General features: G+C 43.8%; 1 protein-coding gene across 1 annotated transcript in view; it reads right to left on the reverse strand.

Annotated features, from left to right (window-relative positions):
* Positions 1-27,304, reverse strand: part of AVEN (apoptosis and caspase activation inhibitor) — a 1,005,515-nt gene that overhangs the window by 932,491 nt on the left and 45,720 nt on the right. Inside the window, exon 2 of the mRNA XM_086937037.1 lies at positions 2,348-2,534. Within this exon, the coding sequence (XP_086793163.1) occupies positions 2,348-2,534 (187 nt within the window). The remainder of the gene's footprint in view (positions 1-2,347; positions 2,535-27,304) is intronic.

A 27,304-nucleotide genomic window follows, 5' to 3' on the forward strand; every position in this document is an offset into this window, starting at 1 on the left:
AGGTCCCAACATTTTGTGTGTCAAATCTGAGATGAAGTTTTTCTGTAACATCTGCAATGTGACAAGAAGATATTGTCACACTGCGACGGATATACTAATCTGCTGCTGTGTAAAAATACCCGCTTGGTGGGATTCACAAAAAGCATATGGAAGGGGGTTGGAAGGGAGTCGTCCACCTTATGCTCTATGGAGCCAATCTTTCAACTGCAGCAAAAACCCCTGACCCTTAACAGCAGTTCAGAGAACTCCCTTTTATCATTATAAGGATGACAGAAGTACTCCATAATCAATAGTACGGGTCTGGTAAAAATAAAACAAAAAATACACGTATATCCACAACAAAACCTAATGCAGTGCTGGTTCATAAATCCAATACACACAAAACTGACTTTTTTGTAAGTGTGATACAATCTGCACAGGTGTCCACCCAACTCCACCCCCAATGCACACATGGTTCTCCACCTCCCTCTACCAACTTCTCTTTTAGCTGCCAACAGAATACCTATGGACCAGGTATCCAAAACAAACCACTATGGATTATATATGGAGATCAACACTCAATGTTATGGCAAGAATAAGAGAATGCACCTGCCTCATCCCCACACACATATCCTAAAATGTGCAGAAATAAGCTAGTCCGATACAGCTGTATCCCTATACATTACTTTCAGCCTGAATAAAGCCATAGGACAGCAAACAGCAGTGCACACAGTTCATCATGGAAGGCTCACTAAATCACAGGACTGGTGACCCTCTGAAAGAAGGTGTGAACCTTTAGTCCAGAAACTTTCAAAGAAAATATTATGCTGGATTTATGATGGGGTAACGTAGCACTGAGTTGACTTATCAAGATGTCTGAAAATTTTGCACGCTACAGGCAGCGTTTATAGTTGAGGATCTATTCAATACCTAGGCGTGGAAGTGGGTACCACAGACAGCCATAGCTCCAAACGGCTTTCAATAACATATTGCGAGGACAAGCACAACCAAGGGATACAACAGAAAAACCAATAAAGTGAAATTGGAATCTCCATCAAATTGCTCCTTGTGTCCTCAGGCACGCCATGCACTCTGACAATGTACCAGCACTATCTTTTCTCAATGTCTTAAAGCTTTTGCTCTATTACTGCTCTACTATTTTTTAATCTCTAAATTAAGAGCGCTTCTTGGTTAACACTGTCTGTGTGACTCATTCTTAGAGGACTTGCATGGATATCTTCTACTGTAAGACAACATAAGACATTCTTCAAATAGATTATTTTCTTTTAAGTCCCAAAAGATCACCTTATTCAACTATATGTCATTTAAGAGAATTGTAGCTAGCCTGATGTTGGAAGGTCTTATTCAAATGGAGCTACCCGACACAAGGTGTAGGCTTCTTCGCATTCAAGAACAATCCCTGAAGTTGCCTTTAGACGAATGATGCAAGGAAAACCTATTCAAGTATCAGCACAGATTACACTTTGGATTATCCTAGTTGAGTATGGTTTTGTTATCAAATAGTCGCACAAACAAGACTTCACCTGACCAAAACTCCTGTTAAAGCTCAAAAAATGCCCCAGTCCTCGCATTGAGAATGTGTTTTATATGTGTAGCAAAGTGTGGCATACATTGAGACTTTTGAGAAGAGAGTTCTCGACCATTGAGTTTGTTTTCATGGGTAGCCATGCAAACAAAAATTGTTAATACATGTGAACTTCAAAGCCATAAACTTGACACTAGGTGGGCAGAGTGATCGTTTCTCAAGCCGTGCAACATTTGAATATCACTCTGCTAGTGACGTGTCATCTACAGACCAAAGATAATGAAATGCAGAATGAGTGGGCTGTGCTAAACCTGCATCCCAAATAAGAAACTGCAAGGTTCCTCAGCAATCCTTGCAGCTTCTGTCTCCTATAATTTATGCATGAATCCTAGGATTATTTGTTAATAAAATAATTCCTCAATGAAGCATTTACCTTAATAAGTTAGTGTTGAGTTGAACTGTGAAGTTTCCTGTTACCATAAACACATTAAGAGAGAACTTTCAAAGACTAAATATCCCCATCATGTGTTCCTGGAAATGTGCCTACGGTCATGAGACACACATAAAAAACATTGCTAGGTAAGCTTAGGCTCAAAACATACTTTTTTGCCAAAGACGACTTGGCTTCCAAGAAATCAGAGAATGCATAAATTAGATAACCTAGACAGGATCACATCCAACCTACACCTAAGGAAACTTTAACATTGTGCCATCCGGCAAAGGCTAGACATGACCGGCCAACAGCACAAGAGAGACTGTGTACAACAACTGACTCATGGGAATATCAAACTGAGCACAGGATGGACAGGCGAGGATCCTTACCAGCGGAGCTGAGCAGGACACTGTAGTCGGCCCCCCTTTGTACCTCGACACCCTCGCTCTGTGCCTCCTTCTCCGCCTCCTCGTAGCGGTTCCAATTGGGAACGATCTTTCTCCGGGAGAAGTTGTATCCTCCGGATTCTTCTTCTTCACCTTCTTCATCTCTGGTTTCTGGATCATCCCGATCGAACTGCAAAAGTTCATCTTTGTGAAGAACCAAATATGCAACAAGCCATAGATACCAATATAACTTTACAGATAATCTGTGCCAACTATTACAAATATATGATTTAACCATCACAGAGTTAATGATGTAACCCAGTTACACTTTATTTTTGTTAGCGGACTATTTCTAAAGGATTCTCTAGTTTTGTAGCGAGCAAAATATATTAAGCTCTTCTCACAGTAACCAGCTACCTACTTGAGCTGAACCTCATAATAGTCCTTATGAATCAGCTGGCCTTGTAGTGATGCTCTCAAAGTATACATAGGGTTATAGCGTCATATTAATTTTACCCCTCTTTTACAGATTAAGTACATTACCAAAAAGAATAGATCTTACTAATAGTTCGACCTTTCAACGTTAAACCCTTTGATCACAGGGCGCAATAGACCTGCACATAACCTGGATATATTATCTACCAATGGGACATTTGTATCCACTGAGTGATGGTAAGGAGTAGATTGGTGGAACAAGTGGCAGGGAGGTTAGTAGCTAATCTGTCAGGATAGTAAGCAGGCTAGTAAAAAGGTTGTTAGACAGTCAATTTGGGAGGCAGGCGGGTTTAGGAGGTAGCGTACCAGGATAGCAAGCTAGCAAGCAGGCAATCAGATTGACCGGCTGGTAGAAAGGTTGGTAACCCCATTGGTAGTTAGACGGCAGACTGATAGGGTGCAGGCTAGTAAATAAATTGGCAGAACGGTAAGCAGGCAGGGAGGATGGTGGACAGGCAATTTGGAGGTTTTAGGCAGGTAGCTCGATAGACAAATTGCCATGTTGGTAGTGAAGCTGGTAGGAGTTTGGGTTTGTTGAAATTCATGCAACCTGATAGGTAGTTTGGTAGACTGGCCAGAAGATTGCAAGAGAGGAGGTTTATAGATAGGTCATTAAGTTGGAAGGGAGATGGATGTGGAAAATGACAAACATCAGAAAGAAAATATTATTTAGGGCATCACTCCTTCAAGCAATCAGCCTTAAGACCATATTTTCTGGTGTAGATCTTTCAAAAGTGAGCCTAATGTGCTCTCTGCACTGCGGCTGCTAGAAATTTACAACTACCACCATGACAAGGCAATGCCATTCAGCCTCATGTAGGCTGAAATGAATTCATACAAGCATACTCTGGGTGCACAAGTATAAGTGTGGTTTGACCCGGGGAAATAGTCTGATTGGTACAGCAATGAGACATGGTGGCCAATCAGAGGATGCCATTACTACAGGTTGGTGTAGAGCAGGGCCATAGTCCATCTCAACATGAAACACACTAGAACAACACAGCACTATGAGCACCAGGCCTGAAACGATCCTTCCGACAAGTCCTAGCAAACAAGGCCCATTCTTATAGTCCAAAGACATCTCTGTTCACACCTGGACCAAGCGGAATAAGAGTTTGGGAGTGTGTGATGGTGTGCGTGTGTGTGATGGTGTGCGTATGTGTGATGGTGTGTGTGTGTGTGAGAGAGAGGTGTGTGTGTGTTTGGGGGGGGTGGTGTGTGTTTGTGTATTATGGCATGTATGAGATGGTGTGTGAGATGGAAATTGAGATGGTGTTTGTGATGTGTGTGAGATTATGTTTGATGGTGTGTGTGTGAGATTATGTTTGATGGTGTGTGCGAGTAGAGATGTTTGATCGTGTGTGTGAGAGAAGGTGTGTGTGAGAGAGAAGGTGTGTGTGTGTGTGAGAGATGGTGTTAGGAGGCTAGGGCAGTGTTCTCTACCAATGTTCTTTCCAGTTCAACTTCTCCCTCTCTGCTTCTAACCTTAACACTGTGTTATCTCTTCTTCTCACTCATCCCATCCAGTTTCTCTTAACTCCCTTTAATCCATTGCGTTCCACGGCATCTTTCTCTTTTACATATACCGCCACTGTTCCTTAAGAAATCTGCACTTGGCACATACTCTTCCATTAACTTCCATCCAATTTCTCTTTTCCCCGCCCCCTTCAAAGCAGTCAAGTCAGAGATTTATAATAAACTTTTTATCTATCACAATTGATGCCCCTTCCTCGGTCACCAATTCGCCAGTCTCCATCTAGCATTGTAAGATATCCTATGTTTTTATTCTCCAAGATCTATGGGCAGCGTTCAGTACCCTCAACTGCTCCATACCGTTTCACTACATACCGTTTTACTCCTTCCTCACCAGAAATTATTTGGGGTTTTTGCAGGCTCTTGGTTCGTTTCATTCCTCTCCACCAGCACCTACTTTGCGTCACCTGCTGATCCACCTCCTTCTCATCATGATCTTCACCAGGGGCCTGTCCTTAGTCCACTCATATTTCTAATATTCACAAACACTTTCCTTCTAGTGATCATGTGATCTTTCAAGCACTTCCATTGGGACAGTTCCCAGATCTTTGGTTTTCTCTTCCTTTAGCTCTCTGCTCCACAATACCACGTCCACATGTTGTTTAGCCATTCTTTATATATGCTTCACTCCTGGGCTTTAAAATTAACAAACTAAAATTCAATTCTTCAATGGCCCATGCCTACCTCCCACCCACCTCCACAATACTTGGTACCTCTCCTCTTCCACGTTCAACCTCTGCCAGTAAGCTATGTGCCAGCTTGAAGTCTTCTCTCATGCACTCTAATCACATTTTGACAATTGCACAAACCGGAGACAAAAACCCTTATCTTGAATCCTGGTCTTTTAAAAACATGGCTTATGTCTCTCACTCATTCCAGACTATTCCCTTTAAACGCTTCAACTGGCCATTAACTCTGCACTTTGCCTCCTTTCTAAGTGTCTGAGGACTTCTCACAAGTCCCCCGTGTTATCCCCTCTCTCTGCTCACTGTCTCTTCCAGTTCATCTCCAGATCTGCTTCTTCCACATCTTTTTGAGTTTTATTCAGGGCTTTTCCCCTATGTACTGACCTCTTTTCAGGTTGTATGTTCCTCCTCCCCAATCCTCATTCTGTATCCAAGATCTTGTCGCCCCTAAGCATACTTGTTTCCGCTCATTTCCTCTTCTCGCGCTTTTACATAAAATTTGGACCGCTCCATCGCAGTCTGTTCGCGCCGCCTCCTCACTGTCCTAATTTCGCCTCTGTTCTCAAAAACCTTGGCATGCTTTTGTTTCCATAACTCACTTTCATCCTGATGCCAGCGATATTGTTTTTAGTTCAGGATTTCTACCATATTCTCTTGTAATTGTGAATATTGCTTTGCCAAAAGTGGATCATCCATCCAATGAAATGAAATTGATTTTTAAGGTAAACTGGGCCACTGTGTTCCCCGCTAGAGGGGATTAGGATTGCAGTACCCGCTGCACAGGATCAAAGCGGCGCTTTCTAGATCTCTTTCAGAATTTAATTCATTTTACAGGTTTCTTTAGCTCAAAACAGGGCAGTTCGGGTATCAGATGGGTTACAACGTGAAAATCAGGTATGATGCAAGGAAACTGAGGAGATTACAGAAAGTACAAACAGACGTTAATACTGCCACTCGATAGGTGAATATTTCTGCAAGTGGATGAAGTAGGAAGGTATTAGTGGGAGATGCTGGAGGCGCTCCAGAGAAGGAGTTTCTAAATGTCTCTCTCTGTATCTGCATAGTTTGCAATAAATAAATAAAGTAAATAAATACAAATATTAATAGTACATGCAAGAGCCACTTTTTAAACACAATCTCTCTTTCTCTGTGCATAGTTTGGAAAACAATTTAAAAAGTAAATCAATAAAAATTAATAACAGTAAATAAATGCAAGAGTCCATTTTTAAACACATCTTTATTGCTATAAAAGAAGGAAACTTCACAAATATGCACAAAAAAGAGCAGGGTTAATCACACATTCCACAGTCCAAACACCACGATGGCACACACAAGAATAGTCAAACTGTTCAATATAACAGAATCTTTACATGTTAGGGAAAACGGTTTCATATTCATGGTGTTTGAGAGGGGTCAATCCTATAGACATCCTCAAACAGCCTATGAGACCCATCTTGCATCCCGTAAGTCTTCGCCAGAAGGGGTCCTGTGGCTGGACCCACTGAACCATTACCCTCCGTTTTCCTAACAACAGTATCAATGCTGCAAGTTTATCTCGATTCCTACCCTTCCTAAACTGTGGGGTCCGTCCCAGTATAGAGGTGTGTTGCTGATGCCACCCATACCTCTCTTACGGCAGTCAGAAGTTGTTTCCAGTAGCCCGTGACCACCGTGCAGGATCACACCAAATGCAAGAAGAGTGCCCTGTCTGCAGTTTGGGCTCACCCAGTCTTGAACAGGGATATTTTCTGTACTCTTTGTGGGGTGGGATAGGCCCGGGCAATATTTGGAACTGAAGGAGAAGGGACCGCGCCTTGACTTATGGTACCTCGATATCTAATTAAAGTTAGTGTAAGTGAATGACTCTTCATTATCTTGAGTCCACGTGTCTCTATCGGACGGCCAGGTGCTTCATTTGGCAATAACGGGGCCCTAATCTTTATTAGGAGCCCTGCACTAGTGCAACTGAATGCCGGGGTTGCCAAATTAAAAGACTGGCTGGTCTTGGTCACCCCTCGTGCCTCCATCTTCCAGCACATTAGACTTCCTGTCTCTTTATCTCACTTTTGCAGGTTCTCTTGCTTTCTTCCTTTGTCACCCTTTTCCTAGGTCTCTCTTCCTCACTTTCTGATTTTCTTTTGGTTCTAGATTACATTCTGAAGATGAAATGTAAATGCAACTTCCCAAAAATGAGTGCTGGTGGCCATCGCCTGCTAATACCTGCACAAATTAAGCACTGCAGTACAGGCAGGAGTAGGTCGACTTTTAGTGTTTTTCAGAACTTAAGAAAGTAAAAAAACGAACTCCGAATCGACCGAAATGGTGTTCCAGAAAAAGGTTGAAGTAATGCAGTGGTTTGGACCTTTAAAGATGGCTAGAAAAAACTAGAGTCATAGGGAGACAGACCCCACCGGAACACACGCTGACAAATCAGAGATGCACAACAACAATCATATGTCTGGAATGGAATCTCCTGCAATAATTTCATTTTTGGGAAATGTTTTATTGCAATCACATGCAATACAAATAAAAGAAAAAATGTTGCCACAGTATACTTACAATAAAAAATGACAATTAAAAAAATACCATTGGATATATTTTTTATAACATGGAATGGACACTTCCTAGCAGGCATGTGTATAGAAACAAGGTATAGCATCCTTTTTAGTTTTAGTGTACATTTCAGAAAACATGATGGTTCATATTGATAGAGAGAGGTGCTAATGGCTTTGAATGACTGTAACCTGGAGGCACACTTTAAACATACACTGATGACAAACAAAAAAAATGATAAAGGATGGAATGGAAAAAAAGCTAGTGATATGCCGCCAGCCCGGGTAATAAAGTGCACTTCATTTTAAGCTGATGAACAAGTGAGCTGGAAAAATGTAATCAGCTCACGTGCTCATCCCAGTACTAGAGGAGTGATGGACACTCCCCCATGCTGTGATAGGCAGACGCAAGATGTGGAGGACAGCTGAAGAGACCAATGAATGAAGAGGGCTGACCCAAAGCGCACACATGTAGTTTTTGTGTATTTTTAATTTATGATTTTTTTAAATCACATAAGGCTGGTGAGACAATAACGCAGTCTTACCGGGCAGGTCTTAAAATAGGGATGCATCTGTGGTTTAGTTAGAGAGAGTAAAGATTGTAAGCACTAGGACAGGCTTCTCCAATTAGTAGCTTGTGAGCTACTGGTGGCTCTCCAACTACCTGTGAGAGACTCTCCTGTGTGCAGCTGAACTTGGGATGAAAATGCACGTATTTTTTATTTATTATTTTTTTAAGTCACATAAGGCGGTGAGACAATAAAGCAGTCTTACCGGGCAAGTCTAAAAATAGGAATGCGTCCTTGTGGTTCAGTTAGAGAGAGTAAAGATTCTAAGCACTAGGATGTATGTAGCGCCTTCCCCACAGCAGTCAACTGTGAACATTCACTCATCTCAGTAGGGAACAATAGACACGTTGGTTGTAGGTTAACCTGTGCATGTAAAGATACTTTTATACTTAAGCATCACTGTTATTGTAGGACATCCTAAAGTATTTTTGTTTTGAGTAGTTAGTTGGGGTTACCGCTTTATGTTGCTTTCTCCATCCTCCATCCCAACTTTGTTTTTCTCCTTCATTGAGCTATTGCGCGCTGACACTTTGGACCGTCTCACTTTTTGCCTTTGCAGCACTTGTCAGGTTATTCCACATTTCTCCAGGCTTCATTGCAAGAAAACCATCTGTTAGATTTTTTCCTGTTTTATTATGGAGTTTTTAGATTTGCTATTAGTAATGCTCAACGTCTCTTGGGGACAACTAGTACAATAGAGGGGTTTAAAAGCATTCAAGAGAAGATTAACTCTACTCCTCTGAAGCCTGACTCTGTGTGCAAGCCACAGTGCCAGCTACCGAGAGCATGGAGCCCTGGTTCATTTATTAGAATTAATGGTACAACATACAACAGAATAGATTCAGGGAGCTGGTGCTAGGAGTTTGAGTCCAAGTCCAAGACATCCTACTGCACTTGGGGGCATCACTACTTATGAAAGGGAGGAGAAACTGAGGAGTTTGGAGGACATATGCAAACAAGGGTACAGTGTAGCGAAGAAGCCCTATAAAGTAAAGTACCGCCATGCCCACTTCCTTCAGTACTTGGTGACTGGGGATCAGAGGGACGCGCCCGCTACTTTCAGTACTTGATGACTGTGGATCAGAGGGCCACGCCCCACTTCCTTCAGTACTTGGTGACTGTGGATCAGAGATCCGCGACCGCTACTTTCGGTACTTGGTGCCTCTGGATCAGAGGGCCATGCCCCACTTTCTTCCGTACTTGGTGACTGTGGATCAGAGGGCCGTGCCCCACTACTTTCAGTACTTGGTGACTGTGGGTCAGAGGGACGCGCCCCGCTACTTTCAGTACTTGGTGACTGTGGATCAAAGGGCCACGCACGCTACTTTCGGTACTTGGTGACTGTGGATCAGAGGGCCACGCCCCACTTCCTTCCGTACTTGGTGACTGTGGATCAGAGGGTCACGCCCCATTTCCTTCAGTACTTGGTGACTGTAGATCAGAGGGCCACGTCCCATTTCCTTCAGTACTTGGTGACTGTGGATCAAAGGGCCGAGCCTGCTAATTTCAGTACTTGATGACTGTGGATCAGAGGTCCGCGCCCCGCTACTTTCAGTACTTGGTGACTGTGGGTCAGAGGGCCAAGCCCCACTTCCTTCAGTACTTGGTGACTGTGGATCAGAGGTCCGCGCCCGCTACTTTCAGTACTTGGTGAATGTGGATCAGAGGGACGCGCCCTGCTACTTTCAGTACTGGGTGGCTCTGGATCAGAGGGACACGCCCTGCTTCCTTCAGTACTTGGTGACTGGGGATCAGAGGGCCACGCCAGCTACTTTCGGTACTTGGTGGCTCTGGATCCGAGGGCCACGTCCCGCTGCCTTCAGTACTTGGTGACTGTGGATCAGACGGTCACACCCCACTTCCTTCAATACTCGGTGACTTGGGATCAGAGGGCCACGCCCGCTACTTTCGATACTTGGTGGCTCTGGATCAGAGAACCTCGCCCGCTTCCTTCAGTACTTGGTGACTGGGGATCAGAGGGCCACGCCCAACTTCCTACAGTACTCGATGACTGAGGATCAGAGGGCCACGCCCGCTACTTTCGGTACTTGGTGGCTCTGGATCAGAGGGCCACGCCCGCTACTTTCGGTACTTGGAGACTGTGGATCAGAGGGCTACTCCCCCTTCCTTCAGTACTTGGTGACTGTGGATCAGAGGTCCCCCAGTTCTGTGAACCTCAGCCTCAGGTGACCATGAAGCAGGCCTGGTTCTAGCGGGTGGGCCAGGTCTACCCAAACATGAGCCTGGCCTACCCAAACATGAGCCTTGGCCCTCGCAGTGAATGCATGAAGGCCAAAAGAAAATGTAAAACGTTACTCTGAACGTTGTTTTTCTTCCTGTTCTAGGAGTTGCATGATTAGGCCTGGGCTCTCTTGCACAAGCACACCCAATCGCACATCTCCTTTTAGGAAGGTGGGTTGTGTCCCCGCCCACATGTGCAGGTACAATAGGGGCATGGTGAAGGGGACAAATCATCTCTTTGCCACCAGGTAACCTGTGCCTACCGACCTCCTTCGTGGATATTTCCTTTTCTATTTGGTGCTGAAGAAAAGAAGGTTGTTTCTCCTGATTTCCCTTTCCTGCCCCCTGCAGCTGCTTCTCAGATTGGGCTGTGAGCAGAGCTCGAGGAACCGAGCAGGTAAAAATCAGCAAAGGCCTAGCAGGACTCATACTTTCCTGCATGCTTCATTTAAACAGTTTTTATCATTATCATGGCCGGCTCTGCCACCAATGCTTGACAACAATAAAAAATGTCCAGATAACTCCGGTGATTAACGATCCAGCTGGAGAGCAATCATTTGTCTGTTGGTAGTTTTTAAATGCAGATACACTGTATTTTATGGGGATAGCTGAGTAGGTTACTGCCTTTGTCACAGAGATCCTTGTGTTACTTGCAGTTTAGAAGTTACAATTTTATCATAGGACAGTGACCTCTGAACTGTCATCAAAGAGCTGCATACAAACCTGAAAAGTATGGTTATAACTTTGCTTTTCTGTGTTGTGATATAGTTAGAACTTCCCTGGTCTTTCATTATTGTAATGTGGCTAAAATAGCTTGTTTGGGCAGATATACATTTTTATCAGTAAAGCCAACCCCCAACCACTTGAGTACTCTTTTAAATCCTGAGTTTGTGCTTCTTCAGACCAACCCCTTTTAAAATATACTGCCCACCAGTATGGATGATGGGATTCCTACACCTTGTAATCATAATTGGCTTATGTGACATTCCCTGTAGACTGATTTACATACTTGTATGATTCATGGTCTCTGTATAATGTGTGCATGTTGTAAAGTACTGTGACACCCTACACTGATATGTGTAGTGCTACACAACAAATGAAATGTATATGAGAGGGGGGCTAAGGAGAGATGAGGGGCACTGGTGGAGGGCGGCAGCCAGGGAATCCGAGGAGGTGGTCATGGGGAGAGGGACTTTCGAGAGATGAGGGGCATAGGTGGAGGGTTGTAATGAGGGAATCCAAGGAAATCTTACTGCCGGTTTCACAGGTTAAAATAGGGGGAACTTTCACAACTGCTCAAAAGGAGTCAAGGATACGGCCACTGAAGATAATTAGTGAAGGATAATGAAAACCGGCAAAGCGAAGGTCAGAAATGAGGTACAGTCTATCGGGGTTCCCGCAGTTCGTTCGGCCCGCTATTTTAACCTGTGAAACTGGCAGTAAGATTTCCATCAGACACTAGCCAACTACGTCCGAAATAGCAAATACGATAGACCGAATCCGGTTTGGGACATTGGACCGTTTCAAGACGCGCCTGTGGACCATTCTAGTGGACGCCCATACCTAAAACCAAGAAACAAGTGGCGTTTTCAAACACGTCCAAGCGCCCTGAGCCCCTTGGATATATTCTCTAAATTGGAGAGAATAGAAACGTGGAAGCATTTGACTTTGCACATTCATAATATTCATAATATTCACATTCTGAAGATCACTAATGTGAGTGAAACAAGTGTCAGGGGTTGCTTTTATTCATTTCAGGTTGACTTTGTCATCATAGGAGGGAAGGCGCCCATCTACCTAAAAACTACAGTGGGATTATGAAATAAGGTGTCCCGTAGGACTACAGCCATGGCCCTCTCAGTCTCCCCCTAGGGTGGTGATAAGCTATTCATTACTCGGTGTTGTTGTCCCCCACTCCGAGGTACCTCTTCGCCCTGATGAAGGTGTGGCCATAAACTGGCCCTACACTGAAACGCGCGTTGGAGTTTTTCAAGTTCGCGGCAGTAGAATATCCTCTTTAGATGACTGTGTTCATCTCTGGTCTGCCCCGCTCTCTCTTTTCAGTGACGCAAACATTGTCCACTCTGATTGCGCCTTCAGGAATTGATGTACTCTTGATGTATTAGTGTATGGATGTTTGACCGAATGTGTATGCTAGATAGTGGAGACATTATGAATGCTAAGTGAGAATGACGTACACTGCGTGTGTGGGACTTTTTTAGATATTGAAAGTGTATTTCTCTTTTTTAACCTATGTTAGCTGTGTTTTCTGTCCATAATGAATTATTCTGAATTCAAAAAGAACACACCTTTATATATATATATATATATATATATATATATATATATATAGTACTAAAAAAAATTATTTTGTTAAAATGAATTACAAATAAGAACCAATCTAATGAAATATACGTGCGCATGGCTCTGACATTGTCAATCATCACCCTATTTTTGAATTGAAGGATCCTCTAGAAGGACCATAGTACTATAAGGTGGGCAGGGTTCTTTGATTCTCTTTACATTGTTTTTCCTGTTACCTGCCCTTATCTTAAATCCCGATCGGGAACCCCCTTCTATTGGGAGGTAGTAATGACAACGGATTCTCCCTGAACGCTTGCACAGAGGGTGCCCAAGTAGTGTCACTTACCTGATACTCCCACCTCAGAAACCTCCTCTTCCCATCAAAGGGACATTGCATGGAAATAAACACTTTTTGAGAGTGATAACATTTAGAAAGAGATTTGGAAAAGAGTGTGTTTTACTTGGCGTTGTACGACTAAGAAGAGATAAAGGAAGGCCCTGAGGCGGCCTGGCTAGACATATGAGCAACAAATCGGGCCCGCAGAGACCCACCCGAATACACCCTTGGCCCAGCCAAATAAAAATTCCTGGAGCCGGGCATGCCATGAAGCAGGCCAGAGGTTTTGAGTGTGAATACCTGCACCTGTGTGTGTGTGTGTGTGTGTGTGCGTGATGCTCCGTTGTAGAACCCACTGAAAGCTCAGGAAATGAAAACCACACATGGGGTGCCTCAAACACACACACTAGGACACCATCTCTTGACCCCCCACTTATTGTTTACCAATGTGAGTGGGAACTCAGTGAAAGAGCCAGCTGCCTAAACACTAGCAGTGCTGCAAGGGCCACACTGCGAAAAAAAGACAATTGCAGGGTACTTCGAATATTTACAATTACTGCCCACACATTTCTTTTCAAGAAAATTACATCAAGTACTGTTTAGGCAAAGAGATCAAGAATTGCAATCACCCTCAAACTGGGAGCCAATTTATAATCAGAGGTACGCAGGGCCCCAGAGGCTTCTGGGACACTAATGATATCCCACCAGTGCCAACACTGTGGGAGTACCCAGTGATAAAGTCAAGGGAAACCGAGAACCATTATCCCAGACTGGCGTTCGAAATAGCAGATTTTTCAATTAGTACACAGGGGTTGATTTTATATACAAAGAGGGCGGCTGACTGCCAAGAAGCTCTAGGCTGCAAAACAGAAGCACAAAGAGAATTTGTTTTCAGAGGATTGTCACCAAGTTGTGATTTAATAAAAAAATAAAACTCAAAACGGTAGGCCCAGTTTGCAACTCGATTCGGATTTGTTCCAGCAAGTAGGAGGAAATACGGCAGGAATCCAACGCGCAGACTACTGCAGGAATCACAAGGTTTCGTCTCAAGGAAATCTGTCAAAAGTACGGCCATAAGGAAGGCAAAAGGAAGGCAAAATGAAGGCAGAATCATTGGGAGTTTTCACCAGTGGAAGCTGCCAGCAGTGGACGGGTTAAGGATGCTCACCTGACGGGGAGGGGCAATTGCACCCGAGAGGCAGCTGGGAGATCGAGAGGGTGTAAGGGAGTCTGGGGAGGAAACAGGGCCCTTCACTGCCTCTTAGGCGAGGATGCGGGGATGAAAATGCCTTTGGGTTTTAAACTTTTAATATACCTGGTATAAGAGAGCCGAGGGCCCCCTAGTGGCTGACAGTGGTAAAAGAGGCACATATTCTGGGATGGAGGTTGTCGGAAGGAATGTAAAGAAGAACAATTGTTTATTGTCAGCATATAGATGTTAGGAAAAGGCAAACGAGGAGGAAACTGAGAAGAGGAGACGCTAGATTTGGGCACATTCCAGGAAGGAGGGCGATAAGGACAAGGAATACCAGGAGGCAGCGGGTTGTAGAGATGAAAATCTATGCCTGTCAAATGCAACTCAGCATTTTCTGCCATTTTCTCTCTCAAGTTACTCTATATTTGGCATATTTTTTGCCCCCTATTCCAAGTGACCATCAGGATTCCAGCTCCTGTTCTCCCCCAAATAAAGCACTTACAGGAATACGGGTATCTCCAAAAATAACCCCAATATACTTAAGAAGTAACCTCTCCCTTTCAACACCCTTACAAGGTTGGTGTCTGGGTAGTAGAAGGGATTTGGACATTTCTCATTGCAGGAAACATTCTCATGATCTCACAGGAGTCTGCTTACCTTCCTGCCCCAGTTATGTGAACAAACCCACATGGGGTTTATGATATATAATGGTGGTGTGAGCAAGGACATGGGAAATGCCTGTGTGCCTGCAGCCTGTCTTGTAATACACCTCCCCTACAACAACTTTTGTTTTCGATTTTTTCTGATTTTCCATGCTCAATACACTCAAGTTATGGTACGCCCTGTAATTCATTACTCTCAAAATAGCCATATAAACCATAACTCACGCACCAAATGCAATGCTCGTGACCTCACCCTTGAGGTCGCAGATAAAATGCCAGATTGAATTTTTTTACAGATCCGATTAGATATCATGTTACCATTAACACTAACAAAGGGAAAACTATGAATGTAGCATGATTTAGGGGTTTAGGTACGTGCTGTTATTTCATTACAGTGTGCTTTGAGGTATTCTTACTTATTGGTATAAATATGAAATTGCCAGATATGGTATGCAACACCCACAATACATGTCATAACCAACACTGTCCGCCGTGCACAAAACGCCCATATTTGTAAACAGAACTGGAAAAATGGTTCGAGCAATGGTTAAACATGGCAGGTGCTGCGAGTAAAGATCGCTGTTGCACAGACATTAGAGGTGATCAGATTAAGAGTGTAGCTGGTGTTTGTGTTGAAGGGTGCTCTATACAAGGGCTGCTCTCCACCTAGACTTGGGAACTACCCAAGGTTCTCTTCTTCTTTTTTACATAATATATGTGGCACTCTAAGCCTGAAAGAGAATGGTTTTGAGATGTATCTATACACACACGCACTATATATATGGATGGCACTTTGCTAATCCTACGCTTAAAGGCTTTGCTAGACAAGCAAGCATTTGAGGTGAGCACATTTAGAGTGTTGCAGGTATTGAGAGTGCTCTACATTGGAGCTGCTTTCCACTTAAACTTGAGAATTACCCAGAGTTCTCTGCTTCTTTTTTGCATAATTATTGCATCACTCTATGCCTGAAAGGGTTTTGTTTTGACCTTTACTGGGTGTTCCCTTGTATCTGGACAAAGCTATACCTCTCCGAAGAGCACTAATGTGAGCGAAACACGTGTCAGGGGTTGCTTTTATTCATTTCAGGTTGACTTGGATGGTAATTTACCAATCCAAAACTGTAATACAGTGCCTGGAGTGGTAAAAGGCGTTGGCCATTTTACAGCTCGGCTTGGATAGCACTGTGCTAATCCTATTCTTAAAGACTTTGCTGTGGAAATGGCATAAGACTTTGTCCCTTTCTATCTTGGCGTGGATGGCACTTTGCTAATCCTATGCTTAAAAGACTGTTGAAAAGCAGACATTTGAGGTGAGCAATTTTAGAGTGTCTCTGCTTTCCACCTAAACCTGAGAACTACCCTGAGTTCTCTGCTTCTTTTTTTTGCAACAGCGTAGTCACAGGACATGCAAAACTGTGCACTCCGGCTCGTATTTTATTAGATACAAACTGGAATAAATTAATCTAATGAAAAACGAGCCGGAGTGCGCAGTTTTATATGTCCTGTGACTACGCTGTTGGAAATTTGCCAAGGAAATGCCTCCATGTACTGCGCACCTGTTGTGTTGCGAGCGGCAGAGGATATGTGGTTTATGTTATTGGATAGGTATATATTATATATATATATATATATATATATATATATATATACATACACATACATACATACATACACAAACACAGATTTTAAAAAACAAAGGTTACAGGGACGTTATAGTTAGGAAATAGAATTTAAAAAATCTTAGAAATTCACCCAAAAAAACAAAGGTTACAGGGACGTTATAGTTAGGCTTAGATTTTACCTGTACATGACCATAGAAATTCAGCAGTTATAGTTAACTGAGCTAACTATAACTTACGCCCCTGCAATTCACTGCTTCGGACCTCACATATTACATCACTCATGACGTGGTCAGTGACATCACTGATGACATGACTGTTGACATTTCAAATGGCATCACTGATAACATCATCCCATGAGTTTGTTTTGTAAACGTTTCATAGACTTAAAGATATTTACTAAGCTATAGCATAAGTTAAATTACTATTGTTTCCGCACTAGTAATTAGTAATACTATTTCTAACATATCTAATCTGAGTGGCTATGTAACTGTATCAGTGTGTGAGCAGATGTGTGAGTGGCTGTATGGAGGTATTAGTGGGTATGTACGTAGCTGTATGGGTGAATGAGTGGCTGTGCGAGCGACTGTATTGGAGATTGAGTGGGTGTGGGAGTGGCTGTATGGGTGAGTTAGGCACTGTGAGTGGCTGCATAGGTGTGTGAGTGGCTGTATGGTTGACTGAGTCGCTCTGTGAATGGTTGGGTGAGGGAGTGGATTTGTGATTGGCTGTATGGGCGAATGAGTAGCTTTTTGAGTGTGTGTGTGTATAGGTATGTGAGTGGCTGTATGGAGGCATTAGTGAGTATGTACGTAGATGTATGGGTGAATGAGTGGCTGTGTGAGTGACTATATTGGAGATTGAGTGGGTGTGTGAGTGGCTGTATGGGTGAGTTAGTGACTGAGTGGCTGCATAGGTGTGTGAGTGGCTGTATGGTTGACTGAGTAGCTCTGTAAATGGTTGTATGGGTGAGGGAGTGGGTTTGTGATTGGCTGTATGGGCAAATGAGTAGCTTTTTGAGTGTGTGTGTATAGGTATGTGAGTGGCTGTATTGGACAGTGAATGTCTGTGTGAGTGGCTGTAATGGGGAGTGAGTGGTGTGTGGGAGTGGTTGTATGGATGTGCGAATGGGTATGTAAGTGGTGCTGAGGGTGTTTGGGTAGTTGTATGGGTGAATGAGTGGCTGTGTCAGTGGCTGTATGTGTAATAAAGTGGGTGTGAGAGTAGTTGTATAGGTGAGTGAGTTGCAGTGTGAGTGGCTGTATGGGTGTGTGAGAAAATGTGTGGGTGAATGAGTGACTGTGTGAGTTTCTGTTTAAGTGATTCAGTGGGTGTGTGAGTGGCTGTAAGGGTGTATGAGTGGCTGTATTGGTGAGTGAGTGGGTGGGTGGGTACATGAGTGGCTGTATGGGGAGTTAGTAAGTGTTTGAGTGGCTATATGAATGAGAGGATGTGTGAGTGGATCTATAGATGAGTGATTGGCTGTGTGAGCACCGGTATGGGTCTGTGAATGGGTATGTGAAGGGTTGTATGAGAGTTTCTATGGGGAGTTAGTGGGTGTCTGGGTGGTTCTGTGGATGATGTTATCAGTGATGCCGCTGGATATGTTATCAGTGATGCTATTTGAGATGTCAGTGATGTCACGGACTATGCAATGAGTGATGTAATATGTGAGGTCATAAGCAGTGCATTGTGGGGGCGTACTTTAAAGTTAGCTCAGGTAACTTGAACTACTGAATTTGTATAGTTTTGTACAAATTAAATCTGAGCCTAAATGTAATGTCCATGTAACCTTTGTTTTAGTGAATTTCACATGTTTTTTCAATTCTTTTTCATAACTTTAACGCGCATGTAACCTTTAGTTTTTTCTGTGAATTTCTAGGTTTTATGTAATTCTATTTCCTAACTATAAATTCCCTATAAACTTTGTTATTTTAAGTGAATTTCGAAGGTTTTTTAGTTTTATTTCCTAACTGTAACCTTCTAGAGTGAGTGTGTGACTGAGTACATGAGCGTCTCAGTGGGTGTGTCGGGGAGTGTATGAGTGTCTCAGTGGCCCTGGAGTGGCTGCACAAGTGTCTCACTGGGTGTGTGTGTGTGCCTGCGAGGGTCTGTGAGTGTCGGAGTGGGTTTGTGAGTGTCTATGTGTTTGAGTCAATCTGTGAGTGCATGAGTGTCTAAATGGGTCTATGAGTGCAAGCATGAGTGGGTGCGAGTGGGTTTGCAAGTGCCTCCATGAGTGGTCAGTCAGTCTGCTAATGACTAAATGAGTGCCTGAGTGGGTGCAAGAGTCTCTGAGTGGGCCTGTGAGTTGAGGTGTAAATCTCGGAGTAGATCTGAGAGTGGGGAGAGAGTGTAGGAGTGATTCTGTAAGTGGGTGAATGGGTGTCTGACTGGGTGTCTGACTGGGGGTCTGTGACTAGGTCTGTGACTAGGTCTGTGACTGGGTCTGTGACTGGGTCTGTGACTGGGTCTGTGACTGGGTCTGTGACTGGGTCTGTGACTGGGTGCCTGAGTGCCTGAGTGGGTTCTATTAGTTCTCGGCTCATTTTCAGCCTTTCTCTGCTTGTTGCGGACCTTTATTTTGCCTTTCTGCTAATTTCTGACCTTTAGCTTGCCTCTTTCTGCTCGTAGCCTGCCTTTATTTTGTCTCTTTCTCCTCGTTTCTGACCTCTATTTTGTCTCTTTCTGCTCGTTTCTGACCTTTATCTTGCCTCTTTCTTCTCGTTGCGGACCTCTATTCTTACTCTTGCTGCTCGTTTCCGACCTTTATTTAGCTCTTTCTGCTTGTTGCGGTCCTTAATTGTGCCTCTTTCTGCTACTTCGGGACCTTCATTCTGCCTCTTGCTGTTCGTTTCTGATGTTTATTTTGCCTCTTTCTGCTCATTTCGGACCTTTATTCTGCCTCTTTCGGCTAGTTTCTCACCTTTATTCCGCCTCTGCCTGTTGCTGACCTTTATTTTCCCTCTTTCTCCTTTTCGCCCGGGACTGCGGGGGGAACCTCAAGTCCCCACGGTCCTAGCCGGCTCCCGAGTCCTGTAGGAGCCGGCATTAAAATAGCAGCTGCCTGCTTGCAGAAGCAATATTTGTATCTGTTTCCCTGCATGCATATTTGAGTGAAGGAAACAGATGAAAACTCAGCTATCTCCAGGCTGCAGCTGTTTGACAGCTCCGGTTTGCAAAAAGCTCCCACCAGGCAAAAGCAAACAGCTACCTTCCGAGGGTGGTTATCTCAGGAGGTAGCAGGGGCCAGCCTTGAGGGGTGGCGGTCCTTAGGGCCATAAATGGCTCCACGATGGGGTCCATAAATGGCTTCACGAGGAGGGCAGCGTGGCCCCCCTCCACTGTACAATATAGAATTTTAGCCCCAGGAAGGTGGTGGTGGTCCCACGCCACGCCCCCCTTAAATTCAATGAATTGCCCCGGGGTTGGTGGTCCCTGGGGTTGCAGGGAGCCCTTGAGGTCCCCGCATTAATTGTATATGTTTTTCCCTCTGAAGTGGTGCCCGCATGCACTGATATTTTTAAGTGCCCTGGGGAGGTGGAGGGCCACGGCGCTGCGGGGAGGCTGAGCAGCCCCCTGCATTAATTTAACTTCATTTGTCCTGGGGAGGCGGCAGTCCCTGAGGCTTTCATAAGCCCCAGGAGGGGGCCACTTGTGCCCCCTCCTTTATATATTTGCTCATGCCCCCAGGACCTGGCCCACCCGGGGGCTAAAGATTACAGAAGCATGGGGGGGTGCACTTCTTTGTTTTTCGGCAGCAGCTGCGGTTCCTGCACGGCTACCAACAATTTTCTTTTAAAAAAAAAAAAAATTCTGGGATTCAGCTGAAGTGGAGTTCCAAGATGGCTGCTAACATTTCCAGGTTGAAGTGTTGGCAACCAATCACATTTCAACACAGGTACTGTTGGATCCTCTGAGGATCTGTAACCCTATATATACAAATTTGGATTTCCCTTAATATTTCCCAAACTATTGAACAATCAGAAATAGGCACTTCTCTGAACCAATATCTACATTTCTGCCAAATTTGGTGCAATTCCGTTCAGCGGTTCGGGTTGTAGCGGTATCTAAAGTCCCTCACGAAAACTGGGGTTGGGATCCCAAAGTGCATTTTCCGCATGCGAACCCCTTTCTCTTGGGCCCTGCTTGACGGATCACCCTGAAACTTTCAAGACAGGAGCTGAAGTGAGTGGCAAACTAGTTTTGAAAATTTTGTGAGGATTCATTGAATTGCCCCAACTTTATTTCCTATGGAATGTAGGTTGTGACTGTAACTACCTACTGGTGACTGCCAGTAGATAATATAAACACATACACACAGAAAATGTAACTGAAATGAACAAAAGAAGAAATTTGTTAATTAGCAAACATACAGCACAAATAACCTAGTACTTCAGCAATAAAACATTGAGCAAGGCAAATGGAGAACATATCTCAGCACACGGAACCAGCAGCAGCCTCACCCAGTCCCCTGGTAAATCAAGCCAACCAGAGGTATATCAGGACACAGAACTGTGACAATCTCACCAACTTCCTCGCCCTCTTCACACATTGCCGCCGCCTCATAGCTCTCAAGCTATCAAATTTTAATGAGGGTACTCACTTCTGACATTAAAACGCTGCTTCCTCTTGAACTTTTCATTAAAATGCAATGAACTGAAAAGATAATTTGGAGGATTGTAAGCGGAAAAGTGCCAGTTTTGATTTAATTAAAAAGAGTATAAAATTCTAATAAGACCTCATATTTTACTAGTTTTCCACTGAGAGTGTATGGATGGAAGACCCTGCATTGAGCCCAGAGATGCGAGTTCTTGTTCTGCTTGGACAACATAGTCCAGGCCATGGTAAGCTGGAGGTGTACGCAAGGTGCGCTCCAGTGCACCGTAAATGAGTACTACTGCCCCCACATAAGGTGATAGCTGGGGGCAAATGGATTCCATTTGAAGGGTAAAGGCCTTTTAGCTCTACTGTCAGGAGAGAAGTCTAACTGAACCTCTGCAATTGATATTTGCTCCACAACAAGTTTGTGTTTGGAAGCAGCCTGTGTGCAATTTGAATGGATTCCTACAATACACTGCATGCAGCACAAGATGATGATTCTGGGCACAGTATTAGGCCATTCCACTACCCATGTACTTGAAGATACCAGTGTAGCCGATCCTCAGAGATCACCTGCACAGGTTCATCCTCCTCTATGTTCTGGTTGCAATATACATTGAGCTTAGAGCAATGACTGAATGCAAAAGAGTGACCTAAATAGATTTATCCACCTGAGCAAATCTGCAAGCTCTGCCCGGGAATGCCCTGGGAGTCCTACTTGTGAGAAGCCCAATCCACATTCTATAATCATTTGCGGTCACCCGTAGCCTGGGCCAGCTCGATCTTGGAAATACAGGTGACCCCAAATGAAGGAGTACACACGGTTTCCCTGGGAATCCTCTTTGTATGACTAAATTGGTGCCTGTCCTACCCCCTTCTTCATGAATGTCGGCAAAGACGCCATCCACTTTGTACATGGGGTCATGCATTCTAAACTTGCCAGTTCCTCTGACATTTTACCATAAGCACCCCCAGTTCAAGAGATATACTGACCTATTTTACCAGTAGGTTGTTTTCTTCTGCACCAACACGAAAATCTGGCCTACAATAAGACTAAGCTAATGCTATGTTCTCCGTCGCAGAGAGTCCGCCACAATGGTCATCCTTCTAACCCATCTCTTGCAGACCTCACCAACATCATCGACTCTATCAAAGTCGCTACCCATGAAGATGAGGTCTTAACTTCATCTGTTATCAAAGCCCCCTCAGAACAAGCCCACTAACTCCTACTAAGCTTTGTCAATGCATCCTTCATTCACTGCATCTTACCAGAAACTCTCATAACAGAACCCTCATGACCCTGCCAGCTACCGTCCCATCACTCACCTAACCTTCATCGGAAGATGGTGAAAGCACAACAGCATTTGCATCCCGTACCTTTAAAGGGCCAAAGAAACAATGCTTGGACTATTGAGAAGGAACTACTGGCCTTCGCTTCAACAGTATAAAAGTGTAAATACTTTCTATAGAAAGTCAGATTCAAATTGAGAGCACAAGGATCACAAACCACGTGTATGCACATTAAGTGGAACAAATATGAACTCCAGTAAAACTATGGCTCAATTGGCGCCTCTAGGGAACCAAGATGTTGAACTATAATTTTACAATAGGATATCTCAGGGTCAATGAATAAGGCACCGTGGTCCACTTTATGCGAAGCCCCTTGAAAGGGGAAAAATTAGGGGGGGTGGGGGAGCAACAGGTGTGTGTGTCCACTTTCTGCAGTCCAGGTGCGCTTTAGTATTAAGAAGAGGCTGCAGACACTTGAGCAGCTCATTCAGTAATACAGATATCGTCGGGACTAAATGTCGGCGGAGCAATCTCAAGAAGGCGTTCTCTCATTTAAATGAGGGTATGACCCAAAGCAAATGAGAGAACACTTTGCTTCGGCACACACGCCATACTATAGACACAGGCACAGAGGCAAAAGAGCTGTAACAGGGTGGACAATTGTGCACCACAAAGAGGGGGCACACAGCCAGTGCGACCCGTGAAAGGGTTGGGAGGCTGTCCCCATGGACCTTCACAAGTTTCCTGCAGGCGGGTGCAGGGGAACCTCTGTCTCCCTTTGAAACTCAGGCTATCTTGTCACCTTGCAAAGTAATATATGGACCGGTAACTTCAAACAGCCAGTCAACCTTTCACTAACTGACCAGGTCTGTACCTTATGCATCCATGTAAAGATGCACCACAGCACAAACCAGGACAGTGTGCCCTATACATGTTACAACCGGAGGCTGCTCATTCAGTTTGACAATCAATGAAGGTTTGTGAGGCAAAGGATGCCGAGTAGGAGGAAGATAAGGAGTGTTCGAGGAGCACTGGAGGTGTTTTGTCATGATAGTTGTTAAGCAGGAGAGGAATGGAAATGGGAGTGCGAGGAGGATTCTGTTTTGAGCCAAGTGGTGAAATTTGTGGTGGCAGGGTAGCTGATGGAATGCTGTTTTAATGGCATTCAAATATTTTGCATGGACACAACTAAGCTTGGTAAATGGTGTTCTTGTGTGCAGGGACCATTTGTGCCATCTCCGAACCTCACACCTAAGTTTGTTAAGTTGGCCCAAGTTGGACATCTAAAGGTGACTGAATGGCAGATGGCTGAGGGAAGCTTATTAGTGGCCGGAGATAAGTAAGGGTGTATAAAAGGTTGTGTGGTCCTGTGAATAAGGATTTAATACCAAGCAGATCAACCATGGTAGCAGTAGAATTGCCTGGAAGAGTTTGGGAGAAGGTAGGCATGGCTTTTCTGGGACCTTTTCGTGCTTTGTTGTGGTATTTGCAGTATGCAATTGTTCTGATTGATTACAAGTCTAAGTGGATACAGGCGAGGGTTGGCAGGAGTCCTGACACCAATATGGTGAGCAAGCTGATATTTTTTCCAGGTAAGATGTTCTGCAATTCGTTATTTTGAATAATGGTGTCCATTTTTTACCAGAATAAATCTAGTTGTTTTTTGGAAGAGAAATAGATTGAGCATTGGACTTGTAGTTTGTATCATTCCAAAGGTAATGGGTTGGTGGAGAGGGCAAATAGACAAGTGGGAGTTTGACTAAGGTTGATGATGGTGAAGACATTAACAGAACTGGTTTATGCATTAAGGTGTGTCTCAGTTTAAGGCTTTGAGGGTCCGGAAAGGAGTGCAATGCTTAGAATAAAACTGGTTATCTAGTATCTTTTGGAGCCAGAAGTATAACATGCAGTGAAGGAGCACTGAGATGGTGGGTGAAAGATGTGTACGGCCAAAGTAAAACAAAATATGATCAGGTGAATGATATTAAGCCACATGATTGCAGGATGGGAGACAGGTTAGAGGCAAGATTCCTTCACTGTCACAAAGAGATCTGACCTATGCACCGAAAGAGACAGTTATTCAAGTAAGCCTACTGTATGTTTAGAGTCTGGCAAGTGGTGGAATGTGGAAAGGATAGCTAGGAGTGGGTTGAATAGTCATCTGTTGCTAAGTGTTCAAGTGAGTGGTGGTATGTTGGATTTCATGGCTGTTCTGAGTGGTGAGCTGAGGAGCAACTCAACACGTGTTCAGAACGTATCTGTGCTGTTGAGGAATTGTGTGTGCCTCTATTCAAGTATCATTCTCTCCTTTCATCAACCAATATTTTGTTCTTTGCTTGCTCTTGTTTTGAGTAAAGTAGGTTTTCTAATATCGGAGGACTTCTCTGATTGTTTCCATCTCCTAATAGTTTAGTTTGGTTTAGATTCAAGTCCAGTGTCGTCTGTTTGGTGTGGTTTCAAGGCCTATTTTTAGTGTGATGTAATTTGTGTTATTTCTTCCAAATGTGAAAAGGAGGTGTAGTATGTGCATAGGTTTGTGTTGTTGGATTTTGTGATCTGTCTACATCATTCTTGTGACTTTAGCATAGTAATGTAATCTAGCACAAGGTGCACCACGCAATCTCTTCAGCTGCCATTGGGCACTCGTCTGGGAGAAGCTCTTAGTGGTGGTTGAAGGAGGCAGAAACTCTATACTTCTTATGTCATTGGGGTTAATGTTTGCAAGACATTTTTCTTCACATGCATCTTCATTTCAGTAACGTTTCTTGACTATTCCTACACTTTGTCATTACATCCATCTTTTTGGGAAGTTGTATGGCCCAATCTACGACCAAGGATGGGGGAATGAAGTCAACCTTTTAGTAATGGATATTTATTCATAGTCGATATATTGACAGAAAATCTTTGAGTCTATGGTGATGCAGACCATGTTTCCTCATTTTGTCACTAACTGCTGGCGCTTGGATAAGGTAGACAATAGATGTAAATGCAAGAAGCGACTCTGGAATTCTGCATGATACTGACTTGGGGTTGCACGTGTATATTGAACAGATGTGCAGTGAAAAATTGTGCTCTGTAGAGGTCAACAGGAGGCAAGGTCAGAGAATTGAGAAACAGCAGCAACAAAGGAATCTTAGCAGGCTCAAATCTGTCTGATTTGAAGAAGATCTCAAACTTGTTGAGTGCAAGATGGGGATATCCTTGCTGAGGTTCAGAAATGCTCAGTGAGGATGATGTGGTCCATGGCCTCAAGCACAGTTACTGTGCTCAAGTGAATTACTATAGTCTAACCATTTGAGCCAATTAAATGTAACAGATCATCAGTTACTACAACCGTAGCTGTGTCAGACAAGTCAACTGGATGATGACGAAGGAACCAATGCACAATGCTAACAGAGATGGGGCTACTGGGCAGAAATGTGACTGGCTTGTGGGCCGTCAAGGGAGGGTACTTTTTGTCTGCCCTTAATCCATGCCAGTATCAGTGGGTCTAGGAATATGCCCCAGTAGAAGCTAAGCCTGCACAGGAAGGTCAGCATTGGGAGAAGGTGTGACTGAGCTCCTTAAAGAGGTGTGGGGAGCATCTACATACTCGTGTACTAGAGAGTCTGAGTATGAAACGGTTTAAACTGAGGTGGCAAAGTTTATGAATGTGGTTAAGTGGATGGAGACTTTGATATTATCAATTTGGGAAGGAGAAGATTCTGAAGACGCGTGCATCTGCCTGAGAATGGTATAAAATGGGTGGTGAGGCAGGCAGAGTTTGGGGTGAACCGTTCCCCTTCTCATCTTGAACCTTCGTGGGAAAAGGCTGGATAGGAGTTTGTGGGAATTGCCGAACTTAGAAGACAAATACCTGCTTGGTCTGTTCTGCCCTCACCAATTACTTGGATTTTAAACTAAAGGGTAATTCTATGCACTCCTGACAAAGAAATGCAAAGTAGTGAAACAACTGATGTCTGTTCAGGAATCCTACTGTGAAATCCTGATTGGTATAAATATGATCATTTTCTGCTGTAAACACGCTTACAGCCGAGCATGGCTTCATGATCAAAGCCCATAGTTTTCAGGAGTGTTATTAATGTATTTGTTCTGATAAATTTTTGTCAGGTCAATTAACAGGCCCTCTATTCTAGGGATAAGAAGCCCGAATCAAATTGAGTAGGTAAAGGAATGTGGGAAAAGACTTGATCATCTAATACCCCCTGGATTTCTTTACACTGAAACCCTAAAGTCTACAGTAACACAGTGTGATAAAATGATTTCCTCTTGGTGATGCTACACCATGGATTTAGCTTAGGACTTTATTTTTAAAGAGCACTTTATTTTACCCAATAACAAGGTTCCAGGCCTTCTTGAACTGTTCAAGTCAAACACTGGCTTTTATTTTTCGGAGTTTTATATAGCGCAGAATTGACCCGAAGGTATCAGAGTGCTTTACATGAGCACCAGTTGCAATACAAACGGACACATTTGAGACTAAATTCCCACTTGTCTTTCTCTGCCCCCAGAAGGGTAATTGCCAAGCCCCTCTCTTATTGACAACATTTTAAAACGATAATGAGTGAGGTAAGGCTGATTTGTACAATTGAAAGGGGAGGTTTTTCTTTGAGTTAAACAATTATTTTGAGTTTAATGAGATAATTCTTGGGTGATAGTGGCCTACAGCTCCCATCACCAGCCTTTAGATATGCAAATTACCCTATTTAAAACATAATCAGTCTTTTAGAAAGCAGGCGCTTGGCAGTACATTGAGATGCAGATGAAAAGGGTTCCCTATGTCCTCTTCAGGATCTGCGGGAGCAGTTTTTCATCCTCCTCCCGCAAGGCAAGAGCCAACCTATGCTGCCTGTGGATGAGGTCCACAGGACACTG

This window comes from Lissotriton vulgaris, chromosome 9 (assembly GCF_964263255.1).
Source record: "Lissotriton vulgaris chromosome 9, aLisVul1.2, whole genome shotgun sequence".
NCBI classification, from domain to species: Eukaryota; Metazoa; Chordata; class Amphibia; order Caudata; family Salamandridae; genus Lissotriton; species Lissotriton vulgaris.